At 47.2% G+C, this 20,489-nt stretch overlaps 1 protein-coding gene across 6 annotated transcripts in view; it reads right to left on the bottom strand.

Moving 5' to 3' along the window:
* TVP23A (trans-golgi network vesicle protein 23 homolog A) overlaps positions 1 to 19,708 on the bottom strand; it is a 53,572-nt gene extending 33,864 nt beyond the window's left edge. For all 6 annotated transcript variants that reach the window (XM_003916529.4, XM_021931743.2, XM_021931745.2 and 3 more), the window contains exons 1-2: positions 19,404 to 19,708; positions 19,020 to 19,099 (exon numbers count right to left, since the gene is read on the bottom strand). In XM_003916529.4, coding sequence (XP_003916578.1) covers positions 19,020 to 19,099; positions 19,404 to 19,412 — 89 coding nt within the window. In that variant the 5' untranslated portion in view covers positions 19,413 to 19,708. The remainder of the gene's footprint in view (positions 1 to 19,019; positions 19,100 to 19,403) is intronic.
* Between the last annotated feature and the right edge of the window lie 781 nt (positions 19,709 to 20,489).

Here is a 20,489-nt window from a genome sequence, read left to right as displayed (position 1 = left end):
CACGCCTGCCTAATTTTTGTATTTTTAGTAGAGACAGGGTTTGGCCATGCTTGTCAGGCTGGTCTCAAACTCCTGACCTCAGGTGATCCTCCTGCCTCTGCCTCTCAAAGCACTGGAATTACAGGCGTGAGCCACCGCGCCCAGCCTGTTGAAGAGTTTTAACTCTGTATAAGGCATGTTGTTGTGTTAGGTGGTTTCAAGGGGCAGGAAAGCCAAGAAGAGGTTCCTCTTAGAAGCAGATGGTGAAATGAGGGGTCCCAGGTTTACTTGAGCAGAGTTGGGGGTGAATGGATGAGACCACGAGGACAGCTGTACTCACACTCACTTTTTTTTTTTCTATTATACTTTATGTTCTAAGGTACATGTGCACAACATGCAGGTTTGTTACATATGTATACGTGTGCCATTGTGGAAGACAGTGTGGTGATTCCTCAAGGATCCAGAACTGGAAATACCATTTGACACTCACCTTTTAAAAACAGGGGACTCGGAGTTATTAACTGATGGAGAGAAAAGAGCAGAGAGGCCTGAGACTGACTTTCTAGAAGCCTGGAGCAGAAACCAACAGCCAGATGGCATGAAAAGAGGGAGTGGCCCACAGAGATTGCAGAAGTTATGGAGCCTTTATTCTTGTTTTTGTTTTCACCCTGAGTGGGGTTCTTTTTTTTTTTTTTTTTTGCACTGGAAGTAAAAAGTAGTATTCCCCCAGTTATATGCTTTTCATTTTCTTTTCTTTAATTAAAAATAATTCTTTTTTTTTTAGAAACAGGGTCTTGCTATATTGTCCAGGCTAGTCTTAAACTCCTGGGCCAAGCCCGCCTTGGCCTCCCAAAGTGTTGGGATTATAGGTGTGAGCCACTGTGCCTGGCCTTGTGCTTTTTCTTCTGAAGAGCTTCTAGATTCTGCTAGAAACTGGATAAGATCTGAAGGCAGTAAATACTCACTTGTGTCTGTTACCTGGCTCTTGGGAGCTTCAGTTTCCTCATCTGTAAAATGGAGAGAGAATCTTGTCTTCCTTTCCATTTTTATTTTTGACCATTTTAATATTTCTGGAATCAGGGTGTGTCTACTAATGGTTGCAAATATTTAATATGGTGTTTATTTCTCACCTCTACTTCTTAAAAGCTATAACCAAATCAATGTACCCTAAAATGTATGGTATTCTAGAAACGATGGCCATCAGTGGTAAACCCTAACTCAGAGGTTATTTAATGGGAGAATTGAGTGGTCATATTAACTCCTTCAGCAAATACTGAATCACTACCGCAACCTGGCCTATGGGAGGCTCGTAAAACTAGTTTATTTATTCTTTTTGAACAGCCTATAACTTTTTAAAAAGTATTTTTGTCCAGGCAAAAATCACAGGTGGCTCACACCTGTAATCCCAGCACTTTGGGAGGCTGAGGTGGGTGGATCACTTGAGCTCAGGAGTTCAGGACCAGTCTGGGCAACATGGCGAAACCCCATCTCTACTAAGAATAATTTTTAAAAAAATTAGCCAGGCATGGTGGTGCACACCTGTGGTCTCAGCTATTTGGGAGGCTGCAGTGGGAGGATCACTTAAGCCTGGAAGGCAGAGGCTGCAGTGAGCCAAGATTGCGCCACTGTACTCCAGCCTGGGCAACAGAGCAAGATCTTGTCTCAAAAAATATACTTTGTTAAAAAAACAGTATTCCTGCTTTTTGTCAACAAAAGGATGTGCCAGATCCAGTCTGACTGGCTTCTGCCTCAAGACTTAGAATCATCTCCTTTCTAAGGAGTTCTGGGTTCTTTGAGTGGCGAAGAGAATGAAAGACCAAACTCTGGGGCCTGGGATTGTAGGTAAGAGGTGGTGGATGACTCTTAAAAAACAAACAGCAACAACAAAACCACGTGATTTCTGGGCCACCTTTAGTAGTGACAGGGCTCAAAAAAGAAAATGTCCTTTTAGGATGCAACATCATTTCTGCAGTATCTCTCCCAAGAAGCATAACCTGGACGTAATCAGGAGAAATGTCAGACAGACCCAAATGAAGGTGTATTCCTCAACATTGCTGCCCTTTTACTCTCTAAATACGTCTGTGTCATGAGAAATAAAGAAAGACTCGGAATAGTTCCAGAATAACTAAATGCAATGGAGATCCTGGATTGAGTCGTCTTCTTTTTTTTTTTTCTGATTCTCCCTCTGTCACCCAGGCTGGAGTGCAGTGCCGTGATCTCAGCTCACTGCAACCTTCACCTCCTGGGTTCAAGCGATTCTCATTCCTCAGTCTCCTGAGTAGCAGGGATTAGAGGCACATGCCACCATGCCTAGCTAATTTTTGTATTTTAGTAAAGACGGGGTTTCACCATGTTTCCCAGACCGGTCTCAAACTCCTGAGCTCAGGTAATTCTCCCGCCTTGGCCTCCCAAAAGATTACAGGCATGAGCCACTGCCCAACTGCTGGATTGAACCTTGAACTGAGAGAAAACATTACTCTAAAGGACAATGGAATATGAACCGTAGATTAGATAGTCTCTTAGTTTCTATCATCGCACTCTGCTTACATAAGAGAATGTCCTTTTCTTACAGTACGCATTGATGGCTGGACACAGTGGCTTAGGCCTGTAATCCCAGCACTTTGGGAGGCCAAGGCAGGAAGATCGCTTGAGCCCAGGAGTTTGAGACCAGCTGGGGCAACATAGTGAGACCTCATTTCTACAAAAAGTGAAAAATAAATTTAAAAAGTGCACATCGAAGTATTTAGGAGAAAGGGGGTATGGTGTGTTAGTTACTCTCAAACACTTAGAGAATACACACACACACACACACACACAATGTTGGCAATTAGGAAGACTCAGAAGCCAACTGGAAGAGGCTTCTACTGATCAACAATGGGACAATTTGAATAGCAATAAGAATATGTCTGCATCCATGAGTTTATATGATATGCGTGTGTGTGTGTGTGTGTGTGTGTCACAGTCTCATTCTGTCAGCCGGGCTAGAATGCAGCAGTGTGATCTTGGCTCACTGCAACCTCTGCCTCCTGGGCTCAAGTGATCCTCCTGCCTCAGCCTCCAGGGTAGCTGGGATTACAAGCATGTGCCATCATACCAGGCTAATTTTTGTATATTTAGTAGAGACAGGGTTTCGCCATGTTGGCCAGACTGGTCTCCAACTCCTGAGCTCACGTGATCCTCTCGCCTTGGCCTCCCAAATTGCTGGGGTTACTGGTGTGAGCCACTGCACTCATTCAGTTAGTGAATCTTGGTAAAATGTACACATCAGTTCTTCGTACTATTCTTGCTACCTTCTCGTAAGTCTGATATTATTTCAAAGTAAAAAGTTTTTTTTAAGTTATTTTAAGGACACTAATTCAAAATATTATTTTCCAATTCAACATATCTTGCTGCTATATTTTACATATTTCTTTCATTTGGGGTTTCATTAACCACTAAAAAATCCCCACCACGCTGCAAACAGTAAGTTTTGTCATTGCTGTGTGTATTTTAGGTTGCATGTTTATTTAGTGCTCCACATAATCACTAATGCTAAATTTGAAATGTCATTTAAATTGCCCAGGATATAGAATTAAGTTTATGATCAACACATAAATGCTTTAATTGATTTTCTTTCTTTTTGAGACGAGTTCACGCTAAAATACTTCAGTTGAGGCAGGGAGCCGACCGCTCACCGTAAAGCTCGCTTCCCAGGTTCACGCTTATTTTTCATGCTCATGCTCGGTTAGATTGTTAGAGCGCCGTTTCACCACGCTCGTTAGTTTTTTTGTATTTTTAGACGGGCTTCTTCCATGTTAGTTGTGATGGTTCGATTCTCGACCTCGTGATCCATTTGTGCTGCTCAGTGTTGATTAGGCTGGTTTCATCATACCCGCCTTTAATTGATTTTCAACACTGCCAAGCGTTACTGAGTTTAATAAATTGAGACAGGAGGCCAGACGAGGGCTCACACGCCTGTAGTCCCAGCACTGGGGAGGCTGAGGTGGATGGACTGGAGGTCAGGAGTTCGAGACCAGCCTTGTCAACATGGTGAAACCCTGTCTCTACTAAAAATACAAAAATTAGCCGGGTGTGGTGGCAGGCGCCTGTAATCCCAGCTACTCAGGAGGCTGAGGTAGGAGAATCACTTGAACCCTGGAGGTAGAGATTGCAGTGAGCCAAGATCGTGCCACTGCACTCCAGCCTGGGCAACAGAGCAAGACTCCGTCTCAGAACAACAACAACAACACCAACAACAACAACACCACCACATAAACTGAGCTTAGAGCAACAACAACACATGTATAGAGAACCTCCAGTCTACCAGGTGGAGGGCCAGGTCAGAGGGCAGTGAACAGGCTGGACAAAGTCCTGCCTCCCAGACATTACTTATCTCTAGCAGGGAGGGGAAGGAGCTGAGGAGTGATTTCCACCCAGGGTGCAAAGTGTCATTAATAGGTAAACGGAGCCACAATCAAAATATTCAACAACAGATATGGGATGACTACTGTCCAGTGAGAATGGCCAATGGAGCAGGGTTCCATCAGCTGGTCCTGGTGTTCGGGGTTCTGACCCTTTAGTTGTGGGAGCTTGTCCCAGCAGGGTATCCATGAGGCTCTCGGCTCTTTACTGACATTTTAACCAACACGGGGACCCAAGAGGTGGACACAACAGCTGACCATCAGACCTGGGTAGACTCTGGGGTTGTGGGGGCTAAGGAGAGATGCCTCGTTTAGAGAACACTGCTTAACAGTGATGTAGATTAGGGTCTACGGGACATGGGGTTTTTTGGGGTGATGAAAATGTTTGGAAATTAGACTGTGGTGATGGGTGTACAACCTTGTAAATATACTAAAAACCAATGAATTAAATACTTTAAAGGGGTGAATTTTGAATTCATAGTATATGAAATCTATCTCAATTTTAAAATTTATTTTAAATTTTGTTTTAAAGATCTAAGGACAAATTTAGGAAGCAGAGAGAGCAGCGTATATAAAGGCCAGGGGCCAAGCAGGAACATGGGGTTCAGGGTGAGTGGCCTTGGATGGCCTCAGATGTCCATATGCACAGGCTGAGCCTGGCGCTGGCCTGTCCATACAGGGCCCTCAGGCCCCTGGAGGTGGCTTCAAGAGGTTTATGCAGAAAACCACGGCATCAGGGAGGAATTCCAACTCAAGGCCTCTTGGGCCCCTGGAAAATGCTTTCACTGGGATAATATTTTCTCACCACTGTTTTCAGGGCTGGGGTCGGGGGCTGTAACCTCAGGTGCTCATAGGGCCAGGCAAAGCTGAGAAATAAGTCAACTGAGTAGGTGAGGGCTGAAGCTCACCCACAGGCAACTCCCTGCAACTCCAGCCCATTCTTCCGGCTCTAACAGATTTCCAAAAGAAGCCAGCAGGCCGGGCACAGTAGCTCATGCCTGGAATCCCAGCAACTTGGGAGGCCAAGGCAAGAGGATCGCTTGAGGCCAGGAGCCTGAGACCAGCCTGGGCAACTAGAGAGACCCCATCTCTACAAAGAACAACAACAACAAAAATAGCCGGTGTGGTGGTACATGCCTGTAATCCCAGCTACTCAGAAGGCTGAGGCGGGAGGATCACTTGAGCCCAGGAGCTCGAGGCTGCTGTGAACTATGATCATGCCACTGCACTCCCGCCAGGACCACAGACTTAGACGTTGTCTTTAAAACAAACAAACAAACAAGCCAGCAATCATATTTTTAAAAACTACTTTAGTGAAGTAAAATTCACATCCCACAAAATTAACCATTTTAAAGTGAACAATTCAGTGGCGTGAAGGGAACAATTCACACTGTTGTCCCCAACATTTCCATCACTCCAAAGCAAAACCCTGTACCTCTTGGGCAGTTTCTCCCCATTCTCCCCGCTCCTCCCAGATCCTGGCAGCCACCAATCTGCCTCTGTCTCAGTGTGTTCATCTATTCTAAGTAATCCAGATTTTTAATGTAATCTTTTCTTTTTGTTTCTTTTTTTCAGACAGAGTCTCGCTCTGTCGCCCAGGCTGGAGTGCAGTGGTGCGATCTTGACTCACTGCAACCTCCTGGGTTCAAGCGATTCTCGTGCCTCAGCCTCCCGAGCAGTGGGGATTACAGGTACACGCCACCACGCCTGACTAATTTTTGTATTTTTAGTAGAGACAGGGTTTCACCATGTTGGCCAGGCTGGTGTTTAACTCCTAACCTCAAGTGATCTGCCCACCTCAGCCTTCCAAAGTGCTGGGATTACAGGTGTGAGCCACCACGCCCGGACTAATGTGATCTTTTCTAATTGTAAATTTTAAATTCAAATGAATGTAAAATATCTCCCTGGCCGACAAGAGCATGCCTGAGGCTTCGAGTCAGTTGGCTGACTGTCACTTTGCAATTTTTATTCTAAAGTATCTTAAAGTCCAGGGGAGAAATACATCTGTATTTTAATGCAGGGAATCCATGAACATGATTTGTGGCTATCTCTGAGTCATCTCAGAAGCCGGCTTGCTCCTGTCATGAGTGAAGGGTGAGAAGGGGGCCATGGAACCCCCAAGGCTGGGCTCCACATGAAGAGGACTCCTCAGGGCTGAAGAAAGTCCCCTGGACCCTTTTTAAAATCACATTCCGCTTTACTCTCTCAAGTTTCCTTGCTTCAGTCATTGCTTAAATGTTTATTGTCTTCTCCCTAAGAAAAATGTCAGCTCCAGGAAGACAGGGACCAAGCCTATCTGGTTTTCTCTGTGGCCCCTAGAAATGTGCTTGGCACACAAAGGTCCTTGAAAATGTTTGTTGGTTTAATGAATAAATGAATGAGCAAAAGAATAAACCAGTGGTTCTCAAAGAGGTGGGTGATCTGGAGTGTCCCCCAGCAATGTCTGGAGACATTTTGGTTGTCACAATGGGGGCTGTACCGGCATCTACAGGATAAGACCAGGGATGCTGCAAAGCATCCTATGATGCACAGGACAGCCCCATAATAGAGAATGACCTGGCCCCAAATGGCAAAAGTGCTAACCTTGAAATAAATGAATGATTAAATATTTGGCCGGATGCGGTGGCTCACGCCCTGAATCCCTAGCACTTTGGGAGGCTGAGGCGGGTGGATCGCTTGAGGTCTGGAGTTCAAGACCAGCCTGCGCAACACAGTAAATCCCCATCTCTACTAAAAATACAAAACGTAGCCAGGCATGGTGATACATACCTGTAATCCCAGCTACTCAGGAAGCTGAAGCAGGAGAATCACTTGAACCTGGGAGGCAAAGGTTGCAGTGAGCCGAGGTTGTGCCACTGTACTCGGGCCTGGGTGACAGAGCAAGACTGTCTCAAAAATAAAAAAATAAAAGAACTAAATAGTCCAGGTCCATGCAGTCAAGCTGCTGTCTAAGATAAAACATCAAAGAACCTGACCAATGTCCTCTCCCAAATGTCTTCCCAGATTATGTGGGTCACAGGTCAGCAGAAATCACCCCTCAGTGATTTTATTTTATTTTATTTTTGAGACAGAGTTTCATTTTGTTGCCCAGGCTGGAGTACAGTGGCACAATCTCGGCTCACTGCAATCTCCACCTCCTGGGTTCAAGCAATTCTCCTGCCTCAACCTCCTGAATAGCTGGGATTACAGGCGCCTGCCACCACGTCCAGGTGATTTTTGTATTTTAGTAGAGACAGGGTTTCACCATGTTGCCCAGGCTGGTCTTGAACTCCTGAGCTCAGGCAACCCACCTGTCTTGGCCTCCCAAAGTGCACGGATTACAGACATGAGCCACCGCACCCAGCCCTTCAGTGATTTTATTGTGGGCGCAGCTTATGCAACAATTTCATGTGAACAAGAAATATAAATAAGAGGAAGTTAAACTGCCTTAGATGTAAGGAGTTAATTTCAAAATATGTAATTCTGTGCCCTAATCAAAGAGAACCGAAATCTGTCTAGTTCCCTGATTCTGTGGGTTATTTTCCTTGGTAATCATGAACCTTCCTTAAAATTAAACAATCAGCTCTTGATGGGACCTGCTTATGTGTCATATTTCTATAATTTCAAAATAGATTTTAGAGAGCTGGTGACAATACAATACAACTTTGTTCCCAAAAGCTCAGGGGACAGGGGTTTGGATAAGGGGTCCTCACTCATTGAGGTGAGCAGAACTCCTGGAAAATCAACAAAGAAAAGCTCAACGTCTTCTCCTTAGCGTGTCGGAGCGTGATGTGGTGGGTGCATGTCTGTGCATGGGTGCCAGTTAGAGATGTGCTAATGTTGATTTTAGAGGATGAGTGCCCACCAAGGCGTCATCAATACCATCACCTGTACCCTCTCCTTCCTTGCCCTTACACCTCCGGCTTCTCTTGGTCAATGTCACAAACAGAAGTGTTAGAAGGTGCTTTCAGTTCCCTCAAATACAAATTTCACTTATCCAAATCCAAACCCCAGACAGAGAGGGGATAATCTAAATCAGAGATCTCAACCAGGGGCAATCTGGCTGCGAGGGCACACTTGGTCACGTCAGGAGACATTTTTGGTTGTCACAGCTGAGGAGTTGGAAGCTACTGGCATGTAGTGGGTGGGGGCCAGAGGTGCTGCCCAGCATCCTGGGATGCACAGGACATCCCTACAACATAGAATGATCTGCCTCAAATATCCACAGTGCCAAGGCTGCGAAGCTGCTCTAAAGAGTGGTCAATTCTGCATTAGCATTTACAGGAGGAAAATATAAAGTACTCCCCAGGGTGAGCCAAAGATGGAAGCCCTGAATCTGCCGTTCTCACGGCAAAGCTCATGCTGAGTGTCTTGCCCTGAGAGTATCTGCACACAATGTAATGCAAGATATGGAGTCTAGAGCCCAATTCTAAGGGTTCAAATCTCCTCTTTTTTCTTTTTAGAGGTGGGGTCTTGCTATGTTGTCAAAGCTGGACTCGAACTCCTGAACTGAAGCCATCCTTCCACCTCAGCCTCCTTAGTAACTGGGATTACAGGGGCACGTCACTGTGTCAGGCTCAAATGCCCTCTTTGAAGTGAACAGGTATGTGACACTGAGCGAGTCACTCAACTCTCTCTCTTAGCCTCAGTCTTTTTAACCTTGACTTTGAGAAAATAAGAGTGCCTAGGTTTGTAATGAAGACGAAATGAATTGTGCTAAATAAAAAACCCGGAATAGTGCTTGCATATAGTAAGTGCTGGGGAAGTGTTTGCTATTGTTATTTTTCATTCAACGTAAGTTCTCCCCAAACAGCAGCCAACAATTTCAACTGGGGCTTACGTTCAGGACTGCTGTTGTATCCAATGGCAGATAAAGTGATTGCTAAAGACTTCCTGAAAGACAAAACTTACTTTGATGGGCTAGTTAGGGATTTTCAGGGGTGATTTTTACTTTACATGTTTGCCTGAAGACCTGGGCCCACTAACATGTGACTTCCTGTAGCGTCTGAGACCACAGGACAATGATCTTCTCAATATGACATTCACTAGGCTCAACAAGGACCAACCAAGAAATACTACCCAGACTGGGTACAGTGCCTCACACCTTTAATCCCAGCACTTTGGGAGGCCAAGGCGGGAGGATCACTTGAGGCTAGAGTTTGAGACCCTGTCTCTACAATAAAATAAAATAAAATAAAATTAGTAGGGCGCAGTAGTGCATGCTTGTATTCCCAGCTACTGAGGAGGCTGAGAAGGGAGGACTGCTTGAGCTCAGGAGGTTGAGGCTGCAGTGAGCCATGATTACACCACTGCACTCCAGCCTGGGCAACAGAGCGAGACCTTATACCCCCACAACTCCGCAAAAGAAAAAGAAACACTGGCCAGACGCCACACACAAAACCAGCTCTGACAACTGGGACCAAAATTAGATCTAACAAATCTGTCTGTGGCAGAAGACACTCTCCTACTTTGGGAGGGAATTCATGGGAGCCCATGACCTTTGGGTTCAGAGGAATTCTGTGAAAACAGTGCCTTGAAAGCATAAAATAACTTTCCATAGGAAGACAGTTTCCAACTCCAGGGAGAACCCCAGAGTGACGGGGTGAGCTGAGAACATGCCTCTGCACAGCCCAGGATGTGGAAGTCACACTCTTGATCAGAATAACAGGTGCCACTTATGAAACCCACAAGGGGCATCGGGAGCCCTGCCAGGTCCCCTAAACACATTGTTCACCTCATTTAATCATCTTTTTACAACCTTACAGTATAGCCAACATCATCCCCGTTTTACAGAAGAGAAAACTGGGGACCCAGAAGGTGCGGTGGTCACTGTTCAAATTCAAGGTCACTGCGAGTCAAGGGTTAACATCGGGCTTGGGCTGATGAGAGCCTGCCTGGGAATGACCCTGGTCTCCCATAGCACAGAGGCTCCACGAGGACTGTTGTATCTGCCACCCACTGCCACTGCACTGGAGGGACTGAGTTGGCCAGCAGGCCTTGGGTCTGGGTAAACAGAGTCATAGAAAAGGTTGGTGGGAAACGGAGGCTACAGCTTCTATGACTGAAGGTAACCCACAGTGCTTTGGCTCTCGCCTGTGGCAGCCAGACACAATTCTTGTAGTGGGAGAGGAAAAGGAGCTATGTGGGTGCAGGGCCTAGCTCTCCCAATGAGCTCAAGATGCTCTATCTCTGCCTTCCTATAGAGCTGAGAAAACACAGTTTTATATCAAAGCCTATTTGCATCTGCCAGCTTGGGCCCAGAACTGTACTGTGGGGGTGCAGGCACTTGGCTAGGGAGTGGTAGAATCGAGACCCAGGTCCGTCTGACCTAAAGCCCAGGCTCCTCCTGCATCCCAAGGCAGCTGGAAACCCACAACACTCACTCACTCACAGCTGGTCTGAAACACGGCATGGCTAAAACAGAGTTACCATAAGGCCCAGCAATTCCACTCCTAGGTATGTGCCCAAGAGAACCCAAAATGTATGCCCCCAAAAAACATTCATAGCAACATTATTCATAACAACACAAAAGCAGAAACAACTCAAATGCCCATCAACCTATGAATGGATAAACAAAATGTGGTATGTCCACACAATGGGTGATTATTTGACCATCAAAAGGAATGAAATAATGAGAAACACCAAAACCAGGATGAACCTGGAAAATGTGCTAAGTGAAAGAAGTCAGACAAAAAGCCACATATTATACAAAACAGGTGTCACCTAGACTGGGCTAAGGGACACCCAGATCGCATCTGGGTCTGTGAAGGTGTTTCTGGGAAAAAAAATTAGCATTTGAATTGGCGGACTGAGAAAAGAAGCTCCACCCTCATGCAGTGGCTCAGGGCTGTAATCCCAGCACTTTGAGGGGCCAAGGCGGGAGGATCACTTGAGCTCTGGAGCTCAAGACCAGCCTGGGCAACATAGTGAGACCCCATTTCTACAAAAAAATAGAAAAATTAGCCAGGCGTGGTGGTGCATGCCTGTAGTCCCAGCTACTCAGGGGGCTGAGGCAGGTGGATCAATTGAGCCTGGGAGGTGGAGGTTGCAGTGAGTTGAGATCACACCATAGTACTCCAGCCTGAGTGACAGAGCAAGACTCTGTCTCAAAAAAAAAAAAAAAAAAGAAGGCCCACCCTTCCCAATCCGGATGGGCATTATCCAATCCTTTGAGGGCCTGAATACGACAACAAAGAAAGGAAGAGGGAATTTCCTCTCCCTGCTTAAGCTGGGATAGCCGTCCCCATCTCCTCTGAGACATCACACCTCCTGGCTTTGGGGCCTCTGGAGTCAGACTAGGACTTACATGTTGGACCCTCTGTTCTGGGGCTTTCAGATTCAGACTGAGACACTGTAGGCTCCCCTGGTTCCCAGGCCCTCGGGCTAGGATGGGTTGTATGCCAGCAGCGTTCCTGGGCCTGCTGCTTGTGGATGCCAGACCGTGGGACTTCTCAGCCTCCATAGTTGCATGAATTAATCCCTCGACATAAACCTCTTTCTACATATCTGTAGATATCCCATTGGTTTTGTTTCTTTGGAGATCCCTGAATAACCCAGATTTCATTTACATGAAATGTCCGGAATAGGCAAATTCATAGGAACAGAAAGTAAATTAGTGGTTCTCAAGGGCTTGGGGAAGGGGAAAATGGGTAGGGACTGTTTAATAGGTACAGGGTTCCCATTTGGCACAGTGAAAAACTTTTGGAACTACATAGTAGTAATGGATGCACAACCTTGTGAATGTACCAAAACCAAGACTGAATCGTACACTTTTAAAGAATAAATTGGTGGAATGTGAATTATATTTCTTTTTATTTGTTTGTTTCATTTTGTCTTTTGAGACAAGGTCTTGCTCTGTGGTATGATAATGGCTCACTGCAGCCTCCACCTCCCAGGCTCAAGCAATCTTCCTACTTCAACCTCCCAAATAGCCAGGACTACAGGTGTGTGCCACCATGTCTGGCTACTTTTTGCATTTTTTGTAGATACGAGGTTTTTCCATGTTGCCCAGGCTGGTCTCAAACTCCTGGCCTCAAGGAATCCACCTGCCTCAGCCTCCCAAAGTGCTGGAATTACAGGCGTGAGCCACAGTGCCTGGCCATGAATTATATTATATTAAACACACACACACACACGTACAAACACACACACACATACACACTGACATTCTAAAAGCAAAGGAAACAAAAGTACAAATAGGCCACTTTGGAAAGCCAAGGCGGGCAAATCACAAGGTCAGGAGATCGAGACCATCCTGGCTAACACTGTGAAACCCTTTCTCTACTAAAAATACAAAAAATTAGCCAGGCGTGGTGGCAGGTACCTGTAGTCCCAGCTACTCGGGAGGCTGAGGCAGGAGAATGGTGTGAACCCAGGAGGCAGAACTTGCAGTGAGCCAAGATCACGCCACTGCACTCCAGCCTCGGGGGTAGAGCAAGACTTCATCTCAAAAAAAAAAAAAAAAAAATACAAGTAGGCAAATGGAATTACATTAAACCTACAAACTTTTGTGCATCAGAAGACACAATCAACAGAATAAAAAGGCAGCCTATAGAATAAGAGAAAATGTTAATATCCAGAATAAAGAACTCAACAACAAAAATCCGATAACCTGATTTAAAAAATGGGCAAGAGACTTGAATAGACATTTCTCTAAACGTGATATACAAATGGACATGTAGCACATGAAAAAATGCTCAGCATCATTAACCATTAGGGATATGCCAATCTAAACCACAATGAAATAACATGGTTATCACACCCATGAGGGTGGTCACTATCAAAAACACAGACAATAACAATGTTGGCAAGGATATGGAGAAACTAGAACCCTTGTACAGTGTTGGTAAGATTGTAAAATGGTGCAACTTATGTGGAAAACGGTATGGTAGTTCCTCAAAAAATTCAAAATAGAACTACCATAGGATCCAGCAATCTCACTTTTGGGTATATGACCAAAAGAATTGAAAGCAGAGTCTCAAAGAGAGATTTGCATAACCACGTTCATTGCAGTACTATTCACAATAGCAAGAGGTACAAGTGTACCCCAGTGGATGAATGGGTAAACAACACATAGTTTATTCATATCATGGCATTATTATCCAGCCTTAAAAAGAAAGGAAATTCTGGCACATTTTACAACACGGATGACCCTTGAGGACATTATGCTAAGTGAAGTAAGCCAGTCAAAAAAGGACACTGTACGATTCTACTTTTATGGGGTCCCTAGAGTAGTCAAATGCATACAGACAGAAAGGAGAATGGTATTTACCAGGGGCTGGGGGAAGGAGAGTTGTTAAACGGTACAGAGTTTCAGTTTTGCGAGATGAAAACGCTCTGTTTCACAACAATGTGACTACACTTAAACTACTAAACTGTATAATTTAAAATGACTAAGATGGAATTTTATGCGTGGGTTTTTTTTTTCTTTTTTTAAATCACAGTTTTTAAAGTTGAAGAAAAGTAAAAGAAATAAAAAGTTTGCCCACCGGGGAAAAACACACACAGGAAGGCTAATGTTTCCTCTATGTGCCCAGCTCTGTTGTGGAATTACACCCTCCACTTATCCTGCAAGATGCGATGTACTCCCCAGGGCCCCCCACCACAACACGGCACCTCACTGACCTAGAACCAGGGACAGAAACAGCAGAGACCAGAGCTCCATCCCCAGGGCTTAGCCCAGCACCTGCCCCGGCAGATGCTGGATAAATATTTACTAAATAAACTGTATAGTAACCGCATGGTGAAGTCAGGCTGATACAATTATCCCCATTTTACAGACTGGCCAATGGAGGCCCAGCAAAGCAAGGTGACCTGTCCAAAAATCATAAAGCCAGAAAGTGGTTAAGGAAGAGATGAACCCAATGTCCCAGACTCCTGTGACAGGCCCCCTTTCCACAGCATCACCTCCTTTCGATGTCAGCCTGGAATCCATTTCAACAAGGGATTTACAAATAACCATTTTCACTCTGCACTAGTGATTCGTAACTTTTGTGGATCATGGGCCCATTTGATAATCCAATTAATGTTTGGAGCCTTTGGGAGGTCAAGGCAGAGAGATCGCTTGAGTCCAGGAGTTCAAGATCAGCCTGGGCAACACAGCAAGACCCTGTCTTATAAACAAACAAACAAAGTTTGGATCCTTTTCCTAAAACAACACACATATGAAACTTAGATAATAGTTTTCAGAGGTTTCCTGAACGCCTGAAGCCCATCTGTAGACTTCAGTTAAGAATCCCCTTTCTAGGCTGGGCACAGTGGCTCACGCCTGTAATCCCAGCACTTTGGGAGGCTAAGGTATGAGGATCACGCAAGATAAGGAGTTCGAGACCAGCCTGACCAACATGAGGAAACCCTGTCTCTACTACAAATACAAAATTAGCCAGCATGGTGGCACGTACCTGTAATCCCAGCTACTCAGGAGGCTGAGGCAGGAGAATCACTTGAACTCGGGAGGCGGAGGTTGCAGTGAGCCGAGATCATACCACGGCACTCCGGCCTGGGTAAAAAGAGAGACACTCCATTTCCAAAAAAAAAAAAAAAAATTCCCTTTCTACACTGCTATCTGGGTAAGTTAATTTGTTCTCAGGATTTTAGAGCCATCTCTACATTCCTATGCATCAGAATCATCTGGGGGTGCTATTTAAATTTATGTTTCTAGGCCCATCCCCTGTGAATCTGGTTAAATAAGTCCAGGGCCAGACCTAGGAATCTGCATTAGGCACACCGAGGATTCTGGGATGGGTGGCTCTCAAACATACCCACCTGGATGCATGAGCTGCTGCCTCCCAGATCTCTGATTACAGCCCTGGTGGCTTCTCCAGCTCCTGGCCTCTCCTCCCAGCTGTCCACTGGCTACTAGAATGTTCCAACACAGCCTAACAAGGACCACTCTGAACTCAACATCTTTCCTCCAAAAGTGCTTCTTCACCTGAGTCACCAGACCACCAGCCTGAGCGTCACCCTGATGATTCCCGTCCCCACCCTACATCTTGACCATCAGCAAGGTGGGCGGGTTCTACCTCCCCTGTGCCTCTGGGCCCCTTTCCTCCATCATCCCTGCCAGTGCCTTGGTCTGATCTCCTACCCTCCTTCTACCCGAACAACCCAGCCTCCATCCTGCAATCCTCATATCACTGCCCTGAGCAAAATCCTTCCACGGTGACTGAACTCTGGAACTGCCCTGCCCAATGCCACAGTCATATGTGGCTATTTACATTCAATTTGATTAAAGTAAATAATATCGAAACATCAGTCGCCCTGGCCACATTTCAGCTGTTCAGTCACCACAGGTGGCTGGGGCCACCGTGCTGCACAGCACAGATAAAGGCACAGCCCCATCCTCTAGAACGTTCAGTGGACAATGCACCTCCAGAGCTTGGAGCTTGGTTGCTGAGCGCTGCAGGGTCTGGCCCCAATCTCCACTCAGGCCACTCACCAGCACCTGGGTCTTGAGCCACACGGAGCCATCCTAAACTCATGACCTTCCCTCCAGGCCTCCCCATGGTATATCTACCCCTCCCGGCCTAACCAACTCCTACCCCACCTGTGGGTCCCAGCTTAGCTGTTTCCTCCTCCTCTGGCCAGGGTAAGAGCCCCAGCTTCTGCCTATCCCCGCATTTAAAATACTGAGCTCTGGCCAGACGCGGTGGCTCACACCTGTAATCTCAGCACTGTGGGAGGCCAAAGCACGCAGATCACCTGAGATCAGGAGTTTGAGACCAGCCTGGCCAACATGGTAAAACCCCATCTCTACTAAAACAAAACAAAACAAAGAAAAAAACCACACCAATTAGCCAAGCGTGGTGGCGTGCACCTGTAGTCCCAGCTACTTGGGAGACTGAAGCAGGAGAATTGCTTGAACCCAGGAGGCAGAGGTTGCAATGAGCCTAGTTTGCACCACTGTGCTCCAGTGTGGGTGACAGAGCGAGACTCCATCTCAAAAACAAAAACAAAAACAAAACAAAACAAAACACAAATACTGAGTTGTAACAGCCACTGGTATGCCTACTCCCACGCCACAAATCAGTGGTTTTCAACCGGGGGCAAGTTTGCCCCATAGAGGATATTTGGCAATGCCTGAGACTTTATAGATGGGCTGCTACTGGCATCTGGTGAATAGAGGCCAGGGATGCTGCTCAACATCCTATGGTGCACAGGACACTCCCTACAGCAAAGAAGTATCTGGCCTAAAACCTCAGGAGTGCTGAGATTAAGCAACCCTGCCCTAGATTGCGCAACCCGTAAAGGAAGGAGTAGAGTCCTGAACTCTGCATATCCCCAGCCACTAGCCCAGGGTTGGGCATACAGGAGATGCTCAATAGAGATTGAACACATATGAGTTCAGATGTTCTAGAAGATTCTTTACCCAGGATTCCAGTTCTCCTGCAGTGTCTTCCCTTAAAGACAATCACGGGCCATTATGGTGGGATGAATAATAGCCTCTGAAAATATCCAGGTCTTGGATGGGTGCAGTGGCTCATACCTATAATCCCAGGGCTTTGAGAGGCTGACGCAGGAAGAGTACTTGAGGCTGGAAGTTCCAGATCAGCCTGGACAGCATAGCAAGACCCCATTTCTACAAAATTAAATTTTTAAAAAATTAGCCAGGGGTGGTGGCAACCCTTATAGTCCTAGCTACTTGGGAGGCTGAGGCAGGAGGATCTCTTGAACCCAAAAGTTTGAGGTTCCAGTAAGCCATAATTGTACCACTGCACTATAGCCTCGGCAACAGAGTAAAACCCTGCCTCAAAAAAAAGAAATCCAGGTTCTAATCCTCAGAAATTGTGAAGGCTACCTTATATGACACAAGGGACTTTGCAGATGTAATTTAATTAAGAATTTTTTTTGTAGCCTCTGCCTCCTGGGTTCAAGTGATTCTCCTTCCCCAACCTCCTGAGTGGCTGAGATTACAGGTCATGCCACTATACCTGGCAATTTTTTTTTTTTTTTTTTTTTTTTTTGAGACGGAGTCTCACTCTGTCTCCCAGGCTGGAGTGCAGTGGCCGGATCTCGGCTCACTGCAAGCTCCGCCTCCCAGGTTCATGCCATTCTCCTGCCTCAGCCTCCTGAGTAGCTGGGACTACAGGCTACTTTTTAAGTTTTTTGTATTTTTAAGTAGAGACGTGGTTTCACCATGTTAGCCAGGATGGTCTTGATCTCCTGACCTCATGATCCAACCATCTCGGCCTCCCAAAGTGCTGGCTTGAGCCACCGCGCCCGGCCTACCTGGCTAATTTTTATAGCTTTTGGTAGAGACAGGGTTTCACCATGTTGGCCAGGTTGGTCACGAAATTCTAACCTCAAGTGATCTGCCCGCCTTGGATTCCCAAAGTGCTGGGATTATTTATGGGTGTGAGTCACTGCACTCAGCATATAATTAAGGATCTTGAGATGCAAAGGTTATCCTAGATGATCTGGGTGGACCCTAAATGCCATCACAACAGTCCTTACAAGAAAGAGGCACAGCGAAACTTCTCTCTCTTTCTCTCTCTCACACACACACACATACACACACACACACACATCACCTGACCATGGAACAGAGAGAGATCTGAACATGCTATAATGTTGGCCTTGAAGGTGGAGGAACAGGCCACAAGCCACAGAATGCCAGCAGCCACCAAAAGCTGGAAAAGGCAAAGAACAGATTTTCCCCTAGTTCTTCCAAAGGGAGTATGGCCTTGCTGCCACCTTGGTTTCAGCCCAGGAACACTGACTGTGGACTTTTGGCCTCCAGAACTGCAGGAGAATAAACTTCTTTGGTCTTAAGCCAAGATGATAATGGTAATTTGTTCTAGCGGTCATAGAAAACTAATACAGTCTATTCCTTTCCGGGGTTTATTAGAGAGTTTGATATTAAAAACAGAGACTTAACAAGGAATGGCATTTAGGTGCCAAGGCCCATTCCATGCCTACTGGCTCTGATAGCTGGAAGGAGAGATAGGGCAGAACTGGGTGGGTGAGTGAGGCTGAGCGGTGGGTGTTTCTAGAAGGGGCTGCCGCCTGGGCCATCGGTAACCACGTTCACGGGTCACTCCTCATGCATTGGTCCTGCCACCTTCTGGGATGCTAGAGGTCTCAGGCAGTTAAATGACTTGACCCAGGACTAGCCTGTCTAACTAGACTCAGCAGGGATAGGAATAAAACTCCAAGCCCTCTTCCACGTGTCCAGCCCACTGCCAAGCTTGCTCCCCTCTAGCCTCAGTGGCTTTCTCTGATCTTACAACATAGCCCCAGGGCCTTTGTGCTTGCTGCTCCTTCAGCTTGGAACACTCTTTCTCTGGAGTTTCCCATGGCTGGCCGCTTCTCATCATTCAGGTCTCAGCTCAAATGTCACCTCCTCAGAGAGGCCCTCCAATGGCTGCACTAAGGCAAGTGGCCTTCTCTAGTTACCTTCTCTTTCATCACAGGGCTGAATTTCTTCTCACATTCAATTATCTCATTAATCTCTTTGCCTGTTCAACATCAGCTCCACCCCTTCTTCCTGCTTCTCCCAATGCAGGCTCCAGGAGGGCAGGGACCTTGTCTCATGTGTTCACAGATACATCCCCAGACCCAGGCCTGGCACACAGTAGGTGCTCAATATATTTTGAATGAATGAGTAAATGAATGAATTTGCAGCTTTGGGGAATGCCTGACCCAAGCTCCATCCCAACACACCTGATCTTGGCTTTCCTAAAGGCCAGCTCCTCCTCGTTTCCAAAGTCCAGGGACACATCCTCGGTATCGTCCACCAGGGCCTGGGGGGACAGCAAGGGCAGGTGGCAGGCCCAAGCGCGGTGCACACCCCGACCCCACCCGCCCTGTTCTCCTGGGCTTGGACTCCACTCGCACCCCACTGGGTTCCCAAGTGGACCCTCCGAGATGGCGGGGCCCCTCCGCTGCGGCCGCAGTGGCAAAGCCCTCTCCACCCTCCCGACCACCGGGTGCAGCCCAGCCCCAGGCTTCGGCGCATCCCTCCTCCTCCTCCCGGCTTCTCCAGCCCTCCAGCAGGCTCCTCTCGTCCCCGCCCCACCTCCAGCCCCAGCATCCCCGTGGCCCTACCTGCTTCATAACCCTCCCAGGAGCCCACCTGGTGCCCAGGCCCAGGGCTCCAGCTCTACCCGTCGCCGGTGAAGGGCTCGGACGCCGGGCGGGCGGATGCGGGCAGCGGGCGGTGGACGCTGAGGGTCTGGGCCTGCGCCCTGTGGGGCCGCCTCAGCGCAGGTTCTCGGGTGGGGCGGGGCGCTCGGGGCCCAGGGCGCAGTCGCGGGCTGGGGAGGGGGCTTGGCTCGCCCGGGACGCGTCCGGGAGAGAAAGCGGCGGTAGGGAGGGAACAGCCTGGGGAACTGCGGATAGAGATACTGGGAGAAATGGGAGTGGGGCGGGGGGCGGTGGGGGTAGGCTGCGTCAGCGAATGCTGTGGACAGCGCATAAACGTGAATGGAGTGAATGATAAGGCAAGGAATGAATGTCAGTGGTGGGCAGCCACATTCAGGGTTGGGAGAAATCCTGTGTTTCCCAACAGTCTCTGCGCGCAAGAAATTCCCAGGAACCTTGTGAAAAGCAGATTCTCAGGCCCGGCCCAGGGGATGTGGAAGGCCTGAAGTGGGGCCCTAGAATCTGCCTTCCCTGCCCCGCCCCGCCACCAAAAAAAAAAAAAAAAAAAAAAGAAAGAAAGAAAATGGCCTCGCTGTCGCCCAGGCTGGAGAGCAATGGTGCCATCATAGCTCACTGTGCCCTCAAACTCCTGGACTCAAGCAATCCTCCCGCCTCAGCCTCCCGAATAGCTGGGACCACAGGCTGCACCACTACACCTGGCTAATTTTTTAATTTTTTTGTAGAGAGGAGGGTCTCACTATGTTGACCAGGCTAGTCTTGAACACCTAGGTTCAAGCCATCCTCCTACCTCAGCCTCCCAGTGTTCGATTACAGGAGTGGGTCACCACACCCAGCCTCATCTGCCTTTTAAGGGGTGATGCTGCTGCAGTCACAGCTTCAGAACCACAATGAGATCTGCGTGCATCGCCATGCCAGCCACTTATTAAACACAAAATTATTAGTAGTATTAATATTATGATTGACAGTAATAGTAGTGTTTCTTGATGTGGAAGTCTTCCTGCGTAACTCCCCGGAAAGAAAACTTACTAC

This window comes from Papio anubis, chromosome 18 (assembly GCF_008728515.1).
Source record: "Papio anubis isolate 15944 chromosome 18, Panubis1.0, whole genome shotgun sequence".
NCBI classification, from domain to species: domain Eukaryota; kingdom Metazoa; phylum Chordata; class Mammalia; order Primates; family Cercopithecidae; genus Papio; species Papio anubis.
This window is presented reverse-complemented; position numbering and strand designations above follow the sequence as displayed.